The 12,745-nt window shown below is 33.4% G+C and overlaps 1 protein-coding gene across 1 annotated transcript in view; it reads right to left on the bottom strand.

The window, feature by feature from the left end:
- CFAP47 (cilia and flagella associated protein 47) overlaps positions 1-12,745 on the bottom strand; it is a gene marked incomplete at its 5' end in the record, with an annotated part of 294,184 nt that overhangs the window by 110,499 nt on the left and 170,940 nt on the right. Inside the window, one exon of the mRNA XM_083854475.1 lies at positions 9,833-9,970. Coding sequence (XP_083710601.1) covers positions 9,833-9,970 — 138 coding nt within the window. The remainder of the gene's footprint in view (positions 1-9,832; positions 9,971-12,745) is intronic.

Raw genomic sequence — 12,745 nt, 5'->3', positions numbered from 1 at the left:
AGAATTTTTCACTCAGCAATAATTTGATATAATAATTATTGATATAATTAATATAGTGAAGTGATTGTTTAGAATACTAACATTTTTAAAGTACTGTTTAACTTCTAATGTGAAGATAAATGATATTTGCTTTAAGACTCACAGTTATTTGGTTATTATAATTACCTTAGTTCAAAGACATGGCAAAGAAAGAAGCTGAGGTTAAGTGGAGGAGATACTTAGAATAATCTAGTCTAAGAGTTGAATAAGGAAGTAATTCCAAAGGGCAAAGAGACAAGAATAACTCAAGAAGTAAAAAAAAACCCCACAAAGTAGCTGATTGTTAGGCAACTATGAAAAGGCACGAAACCACAGAAAAACTTGTACAACCAACAAGAATTTGAAGTTCAGAAAACAACTATTGCTTAATAAGTATTTTATTGTCCTTAGAGAAGATTTTTGAGGAAAGAAAATGCTCAACATTTTCACATGCACAAAAGGTTGCTACTAGGAGTGACCTCTCTGATGGAGAGAGTAACAAATGGTGGACTTTAAAACATGCAAAAAATATCAATCAAACTCCACAGTGGTGAGGGTGGAGAAGAACCAAGATTACCCAGGTCATGAAGTTTTTATTGGTAAATAACTTTAAAGAACATCCTAGAGGAATGGTTGTAAAAATCCTCAAGGAAAAAAGTTACTTCTATCAAGTTATACCTAACACATGAAATGTATCCCATGAAATGTCTCGAAACACCCTCATTCACAGCCATAACCTTTAGCTCAAATTGAATTGTGATACCTTGCTAACAAACACAGAGTCAAGACTGCTCAACTAACGACTCAAATTTTGTACTAACCCTCCCTGCTTCTTCTTACATCATACATCTTTTAAAATTACTTAAGAAGTTTTTTCTACAAGGACTGATGCTTTTTCCCAAAGGATTAGTTTTTCTCCATTTGCCATGTCTGCCTTTGTTTCTACTGACACCATTTTTTCTATTTTTGTTTACCTATGTTTTAACTTTGGAAAAATTCAAAGGTAACGGAAAATTCCAAAGGCAACTGAAAAATCCAAAGCTAACAGAGAAATCCAGAGAGATCCTTGTTTCTGGCTATCAACTTATAAGGTCTCAAATAAGAAACAGAAAAAATATTGCTCGTTCCTATTATGCTGGTTTATAAAGCTAAGGGTGATAATGGGAAAAACAGGATCTTTAAATTTCCCTGTAGGCTCTCTGGAAGGTTAGGAAAATCATCAGTAATACTGAAGGATAGACATAAACCCACTGTAAAGCACGTAACAAGGGAAAGAATGGGTAAGAGAACAGAAGGGAAAGAGAACAGAAGGGAAAGACCCACCAATACCAATTGCTTGAAAAAAAATTTAAAAAGGATATGGTAAAAAAACCTAAAAATTTTTATTCTGCCTCTTGGCAGAAATAGTGTTTTGCATAGTGCTGCACATTTTAAGAGTGTTTAAACTGTGACTTATGCAAGGAAATCACTTGCCAGGTGAACAGCTTGGGTAGCTGTGTCACACAAATATTTTAATATGTCTGAAAAGGCAAAAGCCAGCTCAGAAGTCATGTACACACAGTCACAGCTGATATACCCTTGGCACAGTAGGTTAAGTTATACTCAGATGATTTCCAGTCAGGAAATTCCTTAAAATGATACCAAAGTGTTTTCCTGTTCTATGTCAGAATGAAAACAAAATATATAAAATAGCTTATAAATGTATGCATTTAATAGTTATTTCTTAAAAAAAAAACCGTAATTGCTCAAAGTTTGGGTTTTTTTCATTTTTTTCATTTTTTTCATTTTTTTCTAATAGGTGATGTTTTACTACAAAAAATACTTACATAAATTTAACATTTTGGCTGTTAAGAACTCTTTAAAATAGAACATTTGACATCAAAAAGCTGTAGCCAGAAAAAATCAAATATGAAACTAATATAACTTTAGGACTGATAAAAATCTTCTATTAAAAAAAAAAACAACACATCAACATTTCTTGTTTTCAACTTTTGTTTCAACTGTACATTGAATGAAAAATGATTGTACACTGCTGAAACATAGATTACATAAAGAGTATATTAGTTAAACACAATGACCCGTGACAAGGCTAGCAGTCAAAAAAATACAAAAAGACAGCAGAAAGCAGCAGGTATTCTTGAGTTGCAGAGGTCTGCTCACAAATATGGCAATTAGTTATTGCAAATGCTTTATAATTTTAAGTCTTAGCAGCAAAGACCATCAAAGGTCCTTAAAATCCTCCAGGTGTAATGTGCTGGGATGAAATATACTCCATTGTTTCTTATTGTGAAAATCCAAGCCTTATTTTATTATTATCAACATAACATATTAAAAAAAAAAATCTTACTGAAGACAAAGTGAACTCAATTTTTCTAGTGCTGTGTCACAAAAGCAAATAACTGGTCTTATGAGTTGCAGCACATCCAAGGAGCATGAGCCTCTCCCTTGACAAATATCATTCAATCAACTGAATTATAGAATTTACCTTGCAACTGTAGAATCAATTGCACTGTTTCCCTAAATTTTTATATCCCCCAGCTTGCAATTCAGCACTTTCCAAAAAAAAAAAAAAATACCATGAGGACCCAAGAAGTGCTGAGTACAACATATCTTCATTTCTATTATAGAATGTAATTAGTAGTCGAAGATTTTACCCCTTCTAGCTTCCAGGAAACTAAATTGACAACATTTCCTTGAATATACATGAATTTTTAACTGAACCTTTAATTTGAGTTGACTTTGATTTTATTACAAGAACCTACATGAAACTTCAGTGAGAAGGCAGGTCACTTGCAGACAGAGTTCACTTTTAAATTCTCTATCAGGCTCAGTGTATGCAGTTTCCTCTTAAAAACATGCTAAATATTAAGGCTAAGAATGCCTATTTCCTACATGAACACGGCCCAGAATTTCAAAAATTATACTCATGCACCCCAATGAGTGATTTCTGACTGCTATTATTAGAAAATAAATTATTCTGTATTTACAGATGAAAAATATTTTTTCCAAAATACTGGGGGGTTGCTAAAAAAATCAAATTAACCAAAAGCATTTTAACAACCCTAATACAGTCGTACTGCAGTGTTTCAGAGAAACACAGCTAGGCAAATGCAAAGGCATCAAAACTGACAAGTGTCTATTTTTCTTTTTTAGTATAACCCTTTTTACTTTAAAATGACCCTTCCAAGTTCATTGGGATTTGGATAACTTTCCATTCTAAGCTCTGTCACAGAGTAGGCATTTCATCTTATTCTCCTAAGGAAAGGCAAAAAGGCAACACAAAACAAGATCACACACACAGAAAAAGAAACATTTTTTCTGGGATTAAAAATAAAATATGTCTTGTCTTTAAGAGGTATTAAGGATTTCTGCTGAGAGCTCAGGTCATTTTAGGAAAATGATGTTTATTTCTCTATACATCCATAAAATACAAAATCACTTATATGAAATAGCATCCTGAGCACAATGATGAAGTGGGCAGATTTTCATTAGATTTCAGAAATCGTATCTTAGAGGTGTGTGAGCAATTTATGTCTTCAATAATAAAATGAAGTAAAATTCCATTAATCTTCAAGTAGAAGATCTTTATGTTCACGCAATTCCACGCTAATAAAACCAACCCTTCATTAATTTCATGGATATTGTCTGCCATATTTGCAGTAGCTGAACTTTATAAGGTTGTTCTTACTAATTTCTCAATATATTGCTGGGGAAATAAGGTGTAGATAACTAATAAACACAGAGAAGTTAGTGAAAGCAATCCTGCAATTCTTTCTAACATTTAATAATAATTAATGTATATATCACATTATGAAAGAAGAAAAATTCTTCCTGAATAACACAAACTTATTTTAATATATTACCAGATATACTAATCACATTTTTACAATTAATTCTAAAAAACTTCTTGCACTCACAGACACTCACTCTCAGATGACAGTGTATAAAGTATCATCTGTCTTTTGCCACAGTGGGAAACAGTACTTCCCTAATACTTAAAATTTTATAGTTATGTACATAGTTATAGAACATGTAGGATTCTACCCACAGAGAAAGCAAAAATATTTTGAGAGAGACAATACAGACCATAACAAATAAAGCACTTCAATGGACAAGAAATATCTATTGCCTGCTCTATAAAGGTGTGAGTGGTCCTTTGCCAGTTAGTTCAGCAAACCTACCTCATACCTGAATGTGTGAGAATGCAGGAGTGCCCAGTGTCTGCGATAAATTAAAAGCCAGAATTCTATTTCGGAAATTCATTTTGCATCTACTATAGAAATAAAAGTCCTCAGCAAATTCCAGCAGGAGGCTACTGAGGGGACAAGAGGATCTAAGATAAGCACAACACTGATCCATGAGAAAACATTGAGATGATCTGAGACTTTTACTAACAAAAAAATTTACTTACACAACTATAATGTTCTAATCACAAATAGTCCTCAAGAGTAACCTATTTTCTAGCTTCAAAGGCAGACAGTGACTGTAGTACATGCTGCAAGCTTGTCTAGTTACAAAAGTCGAGCTCTATTTGTAGTAAAATAATAATAGCAACAGGAAGAAGAAGAAGAAATTAGATTGGTAGGAGAAATGTGCTTTATTTTCTTCTGCTGGGAATTGCACTCCCTGTCATCTTGAAAACATAATTTGGATTCAATCTGATGTTTTAATTGATATTTCTGAATTGCACAGTTTTCAGAAACTTGAAACAAACAAACAAACAAACAAATATTTTGCTCTGGTTATTTGTAAATCTATTTATAACTTAGTTTAACTTTTGGATTGTCCAAATAGGCTCTGAGAATGTTCAATTCTTTCCTCTGCGTGAGGGACTAAGCATAAACCTTGAAGGAAGCTGCTCTCTCCCTTAGACAAATTGTTGTAGATGAAGTAATTTGAATATCAAATATCTTCTTGGAGAGAATATAATTTTTTTTAGTGAAAGAATAATTTAAATGCTTCATAATATTTAGATTAATGTAAAAGACTCAAGTCATTATTCATCTAGGGAAGAAACCTCCACATTTTAAGAAATCCTTCATATTTTTTAAAAATCACATACTTGATTTGACTCCACTTCCTATGAACTTGTCCCATGTGTTGGGCCATAAAGTTTGACTTTTTCCTGTTTTCTGGCTCAGTGAATACTTTCACAGGTCACAGCAATTGAAACAGGATGATAGAGGAGACTGATGGGGACCTTCCCTCTGTCCTCTCCTCACCTCATTATCTCCAGCCTCAGACATGCTCATACAACTGTGAGGAACTGGTAAATATTAGTGTCCTTTTTCATTAGCATTATGTACTCTCTGTGTGTATATAATTCATTACTTGCTAAAGCGTAAAATAATAATTTTTTGTGAGCATGACAAGGTAGGAAAGGCAAAATGATGACCTGGAAAGAGAATGTCAAATACTCCAGCATAACAAGGGCACTGGCTGCAGGGACACTGCTGCTCTGTTGCTCATTTCCTCCTGTTTCAAAGATGTTATTTTTTATATCACTCTGAATGTTTTCTGTCACAGGCAACTAGTAAGGGCATACACCTGGACCTGTCATGTGAGCCCCACTCATTATTTCTGCTAGGGATTTTGTTTTTCAGAATTTTTTTTTATTGTATGGGCTTTTAATTGAAGAAATTCCATACATACACATTTCAGGTCTGCCAGACGTGACAGAATGATGTGTTTCTCAGTTATACAGTTTACAGCTCATACAGACTTTCAAAACAAGCATAATGCACATCACAGACATCTAAATTGGGTAATAAAATTTAATCTCTTTATATGCAAATGCAATCCTACATGCTATGATATCCAAAAATGTACAGATGTACAGGTTTACAAGAGCAGTGACTAATTTGTGGTTAGTGCAGATGCAACATTACCTGCCTTCTCAGCACAACAATATTACAACACCTGCTGCAGAAGGGTGATGCAACCTAAAGTTCATCAGCAGCCTCACTTTGTGAGCAATTACAGATTGCTCTTGTTATTAATTTTAAATGGGCTGCCGTGCATTGTTTACACAGATTTTTAATTGCCCACAGTACCATGCCCCACAAAATTCCATGAGGGCTCTAGGTCCTTTAAGCACTGCTATATCTGAATTATTTCAAAACATGTTAGTTTACTGGGAGAATCAAGCTGTTCTGAGTCTCAAAAGGGCACAAGAAAATTCATAACATCCATCAGACTGCAGTACTGCAGAAGGGCACCTACTGAGAAAGCTAGCAGTAATTGAACAATCTTCTTGACAAAGGAAAAAAACATAAAACAGTCTAATACTTAATGTTCTACATATGCTACACCGTTCCCCAAAGCTTGTATGCATTGGCATAAGTATAGCTGCAAATGTGAAAATGCTATAAAAAATCACAGAAAAGCAAACAAACAAACACAAATAAACCCAAAACAAAGAACAAAACCAACAAAAACCCCACAAACAAACTGAACTGTGCTTGGTATTTTAAATTTGCAAATATGCATGCAATTTACATGGGGATTATTTTCTCTGCACAGGTCTTTATTTTTTCCCCGAAGAGAGAGACTTAAAGTAATCTGAAGCTGGAGCACACCATGTATGAACATACAGAATGCAGATAGGACTGAAAAATAGCTTAACTACCCAATCAAAATTTATGACCTGGTAACTCAAATTGATTTAAAAAAACAATCCTCTTAAAAAGACATTAATTCCAGAAATAAATATGCATGCATGTGAGGTGTATCAATTATATTTTAATATATTAAAGGTATGTGAAACATCTTACTGCACTAATAATGAATAAATCCCATCATTTACCATTGCATATGATCTTTTAAAAAAACTATAATGAAAAAAGGCTAATTTTTAAAAAAAAATTGCAATCCTGAGTAGTTTACCTCCTAATCCAACAGTTGCTAGAACAAAGACTTTATTTTACTGTCTTCCTTATATGAATATCCCATAGTGCTCCCATAGATGTTCAGTCCTCAGGGATTGATTTCAAGCCTGGAAGTCCAGGAGAATTACCTGTGCAAGTCCCATTTCCTTCCAAAGGCATCAGCTGCTCGAAAAATCACTTGGAAGCAGTTTTTAAACTCAACAGGAAAGGCACTCAACTCAGAGTCATCTCATAAGAACTATAATGGTAACTTAGGCTAGAAAACATTGCCTGTCACTGAAAGCCTGGTTGAAGCACAAATTAGCTTTAGAAAGAGAATTAAACCAGGCTTTGCCAAAATGAATGTCTGGCTTGGCCCCTCTGACTGTGCTTTTTCATCATGGCCTATTTACAAGTCGTGTATGTTTCTGATGTTTGGCCTTTCAACTACAAGGAAATTCAAAAAATTGGCAGTGACATAAAAATCTAAATGCATTCCATAAGATAAACAAAATGGGAAGTGCAATCTTTGGAAAAAGGCAATGCTTAGGGCAGCCACTGTAAGAAAACAGCCCATGTAAAATTCCCCAGTCTTGTACAAACACTGTGAGACATCACTGCCAGTAGGAACATTAAAGTTGCTGCTTCAGTGCCAGGTCTGTGCTGAGTCTTGGTGCTGGGAGAGAGTGTGAGGGATGCTGGAAGAGGAGAGGAGGATTTGTAGTTGCAGTGCAGGCTTTAGCCATGGCAGCAACCACAGCAGCTTCACACTCAACTCCCATTTCCAGGGGATGATTCCTGAGGAGCAGAGAGGGTCTGGCAGAGGCTGAGCCAAGCACCCTCCCCGTGGCTGCACAGCAAAGAGCACAACACAGGGAGATTTGGCCAGTTCACTTCAAGAAGTTACCATTAACTCCAGAGTAGAATATTTTCCTCTACTTTGAGAGTTTAGCAGGCCTCACTCCTATAGAACGAGTATGACGTTTATTGAGACTGTGAAACAAATACCTACTAATGCCTAATATTTATTTCCGATTTAGCACTTTATGATATAGGAATATCTAAATATAAATCTTACATGAAACACCAGCTACATCCTACTTTCAGTCTTTGCAATCACTTAGCCTTGTTTTATTTTTGGCTCCCATGAGAAAAGAAACCCTAGGACCTCCTCTCTTCAAAGACAGAAATATGTTCTGTAAAGAACTAAAAGCCCACATCAGTTTAGAAAGGGGCAAGCTCCTGTCACATCTGCTCTGTGGACATTTTCCTGTCCGAGTTTTGGTTTGTTTTCTCCTTTTCCCTCTCATACAAGGCAGCATAAAAAAGATTCTTCATGAGGAAACACTGTGGTTTTTTTACTGCAAAAACAAGCTGTGCTTTTTTGTAAATACAGCTGAAGAAGAAAAAAAAAATACAAACAAATTTCAGAATCCTTATGTTTTTGGAAGAGCATTGTCATCAGGAAATCAAATGGAGCAAAGGCATTATCAGTAATGATAATAGCAAACCATGAAGATACATTGGATTTTCTACCTAAGAACACCCTCCATTGATATCAGTGACCGGACAGTACTGAGACATCCACTCTCCTAAACTATTTTCTTACTTGACCTTCTACATTCAGTTACTTTCAGTTACACCCTTTACTAGTTTCGGAATGATGATTCCTAAATTTGCAAATATCTCATAAGAAAAAAATGTTTCACTTCGGCAATTGAAGCTTAACTAAATTCAAGAATATTCTCAGGCTTTCAGCAGAGATTTGAAGACTATCTCCTGTTTACCTGGCATCATCATTTATATTGTTTTTAGTATTAATTCCATTTAATATCTGGAAATTTATAATTCTTGTCTCTACTATATTATCTGCATATATCACCTTAATTTAATCCTTCTTAAAATCCTTCTTCTGTAAAGTTCCAATGAGGTGTTGCATAAGTTTTAATGTCAAACCAACTTCCATGCTGCTGTACAGATTTTAATAGACTATAAAAGAACAGACTTTTTGACATTCACATTGACTTGATTCAAATTATTTCTAATTTATTGATAAAATTAGCTTCTCCTTCTTTTTAGAGCTTGATAAATTCTAGTTTTAATTTATCTAGAAAATACAGTTATAAAGACAGAGAGATCTCCAATCTGCAAGCCCTTAATTTCCTAAGAACTCAATATCGACTAAATCAACTTTTTTAGTTTAAAACTTTCCTTGATAACTTTCCTTGCAAGAAATATTCTTTAATCAATTTTAAATAAATGCTTGATATTTTAAATATATACCAAATTATATATTAATATCATGAAGAACATGGTTCTGAAGGCAAAGTTATATTTGCAAATATAAGTAAGAAAGTAGAGAAATTAATCTAAAAACAAACAAAAAATATGGTTTTGTCTATTTGGTGTAACCACAAAAATATGCCCCTGGAACACTGGAAATCTCAAAAGTAATGCAGATACTGCTTAGAATAAAGCAGGTGGTGACAATATGAAAGCAAGTAGATATTCTGGATTTTTCTCTTTTTGATTTTGTTGTATCAAAGCAGTATCTATGTCTGTTATTAGAAAGTTTTTTCCACAGTGGAAAGAAGAGGAACAATATGAATTTCAGGAAAGGCTTGCTTTGACATCAGCACTATCAGTATTTCGGGAGAATAATAAAGAAAGCATCAAAAACATTCTGCCCCTCTCCAACAACAAGCAACAATCAGTGACACTGCAAAAAGAGGGGAAAAAAAAAAAGGAAAAGAAAAAATTCAGTTTAACATTTCATAAAAATATTTCAAAAAAGCATAAAAGGAGAATTTCATACACTGTTTGTAGGCTGTGCATACTAAACACTAAATATTCATTTAATTTTAAAACACATTCTGGTGTAATTTGATATAATTCGATGATAATTTTATGGACATTGACAACAAATGCATCCACAATAACAAACATACCAATGTGAGCTGCATAAAGAGCTGTTGGAGCCCTCAGTGGCCGTTTCTGAAGGGCTTTTTTGCCACCTGCCTTCTTTGGTGACCTGCTGCCTTGAGGCTGCTGTTGATCTTCATCTTCAGCAACAAATGAAATTACACCTAAAACAAACAGATACCAGGTGTTTTATTGCCCAGGCATGAGCTTCACAAAAACAGACTGCCAGACACGTACAAGTGTTTCTTCTGTTCAAAACTAATACAAAATGAAGTAAAACTTCCACTCCAGGTGTCAGCCATCCAATTATAATTTATGATGTTAAAAAAAATCTCTTGAGTTAGTACAAGGACATTAAACATTTTTGTCCCCAAAGTGCTCTTCTACTTGCCTGAAGAGATTCATTGTAAATACCTGAAAAAGATCAGTAGTGGAAAATAAAATACAAACAAGGATTTCATAAAAGTTACAAAATCTGATGGTCACTAATTGTATCTTTTTCCCAGCTCAATTTTCTGTGCATAGTCTTGATTGTTTCTGTTATTTCTTTTTAAATCACAGTGCCTCACTCTATTGCTATAAGAGAATAACTGTAAGTGTAAAAATATTCTTGTGATACATTTTTGTATTGTATGTTAAATTTAAATCAAATATTTCAGGAAGATAAAATACAGAGATACTGCAAACCCTGAATTTTAAATTGCCACTAACAATCACATAAAATAATAACATAAAATCAAGTATGTGCAGGGTGCCTTTAAATAATATTAATGGTATTCTCGATGATTTGATATACTGGCTTTAAATTAGCAGATTTAATTTCTTATATTTTATGCCTCTGTCTAAGAATTTTAAATCTACACAAACCTTTGGAAATACCACACAACATTCTACTTGCATCTAAATTACTGTTCTTCAATGTTGAAATACATTCTGGAGAGTTTCTAAGCCAAAATAAATATATTTTGCTGGTTTAATTCTTGCCTCATACAAAATCTGAGGAGGTGAACTTACTTTATGCCATTATATAGTAAGAAATGCTCTTGTTTGCAATTATTAGAATTCACGTGAAACATCTCCAAAAGGCAATTTGTTCATTGTGTCTTACCCAGGACTTGGGAAAACTATTATTAATGGAATTTTTAAGATTTGAAATGGGGAATTCTTATGAGAGTCCCAAGAACAAACTGATTTGAAAATACCTACATCCAATGGTATCTTTTGCTTCTGCAGCTTTGAGTGGGGCAGAGGTGTGATATACACTGACAAACTATCCCTACTAAGAAGGTTTACATTAAATGACTACAAGGAAGAATCTCTTTCTCTTTGAGAGACAGCAATCAAGAAGCACAGGTATGAAGCACTGAAGTTAAAAACAAAATCAAAAAATGGAAATAGGTTTAAATCCAGAGGAACAATATAATATAAAACTTCAAACTTGAAAAAAAATAAATTAGAGTCCCAAATTTTCTTTCATTAAGAAAACTCTAATTAAATACAAATAAACTAAACTAAACTAATTAAAAACAAACCAAAAGTATTTCAAATGAAAAAGTTTTAAAAACTACTAAGATTACTCCCAGTAAATAAGTCAGAACTTGGGTCCAAATAAGCAGAGGAGTGATTGAAAATTGAGGAAATTATTTATTTTTTTATTTTTTTATTTTTTAATCTTAAAGATAAGGTAGATGTGCAAGAAGGATAAAAACCAAAACCATTATGGAAAGGATAATGAAGACTGAAGAAAATGCTGAAGGTATATAAATCTTGATGTAAGAGTACACATGGAATGGTACTAATATGTAACGGATCATAGGATAAATGACTAATTAATGACTAATGATCATAGGAAAATGACTAATTAATTTGATTTTATGTCTCAATATATAATCTTAGTATTATTTTGGTCTATTGATTCCCATCATTAGAGAAAAGCAAAGTATAAGAATTCATTGATTTTAAATGCCAATCCTTGCCAACAATATGCTTGAAAGATGTCAACAATTAGAAGACAATGTGTAAAAAATGCAAAATTATAGCTTTGAAGTTGATCAAGAAGTCTTGGCTAAATGCTGAAAATCAATACATTCATAAATTCTACCAACTTCTTACAATAAAGATTATCTTGTTACACCTAATTTTAAAATGTTAGTAATTTTTCCTTATGGTTCTTCTTTCAAGTCACCATGAAGGATTTTCTTTACCAATTTTCTCTATTTCAGAATCATGAATATCCATATGTGAGCGTGGAGAAAGAGAAACAGGACAGGAGTGATCACAGTTTTAAGTAATGAGATGGTAAAACAAAGAGTTATTTTTGTTCTCTGCACAAAGCGTGGCCTCAAAAGCATCAAAATAATTTGCTGAAGCACTTGAATAATTAATTTTTATTTGCAGCAAATATTAGAATGCCTGAAAAGTTCCAAAAGAATAAATTACTAACGCCCAAGAATATTTCAAGAGCTATGAGAGGAACTATGGTAACTAAAAACTACTTGAATTGCTAAACCACTGTGTTGATAATCCACCAGTTGCATGATCAAAAAATCAGTGAAGAATTTCAGTATAATTGCTGACATTCCCTTTTCCTCCTTTATGAAAACCAGATCTCAAACAAACAGAATTAATAACAATGAGGTTATAATCTTGATCGATGAAGGTGACTGAATTGAAGTGGTGAATACAGATCTCTGCAAGGCTCTCAATGAAATCTGTCAAAGCATTTCTAGAAAAAGTAATGAGTTTTACTACAGTTGGCATACAATTTATAGCCCAGTTTATCTGCTTAATCTAAAAATATTAATAAATTGTCTTTCATAATTTTCACAGGCATCAAAGTATCTACTAGTGACTCAAAGCTATTTGAATTTTTCATTAGGGGAAAATAAAAGAAAATCATTGCTGGCAAGAACTGCAAACAACAAAAGAAAAAAGTCAAA

This window comes from Zosterops lateralis, assembly GCF_965231275.1.
Source record: "Zosterops lateralis genome assembly, chromosome: 2".
In the NCBI taxonomy this organism is placed as follows: domain Eukaryota; kingdom Metazoa; phylum Chordata; class Aves; order Passeriformes; family Zosteropidae; genus Zosterops; species Zosterops lateralis.
This window is presented reverse-complemented; position numbering and strand designations above follow the sequence as displayed.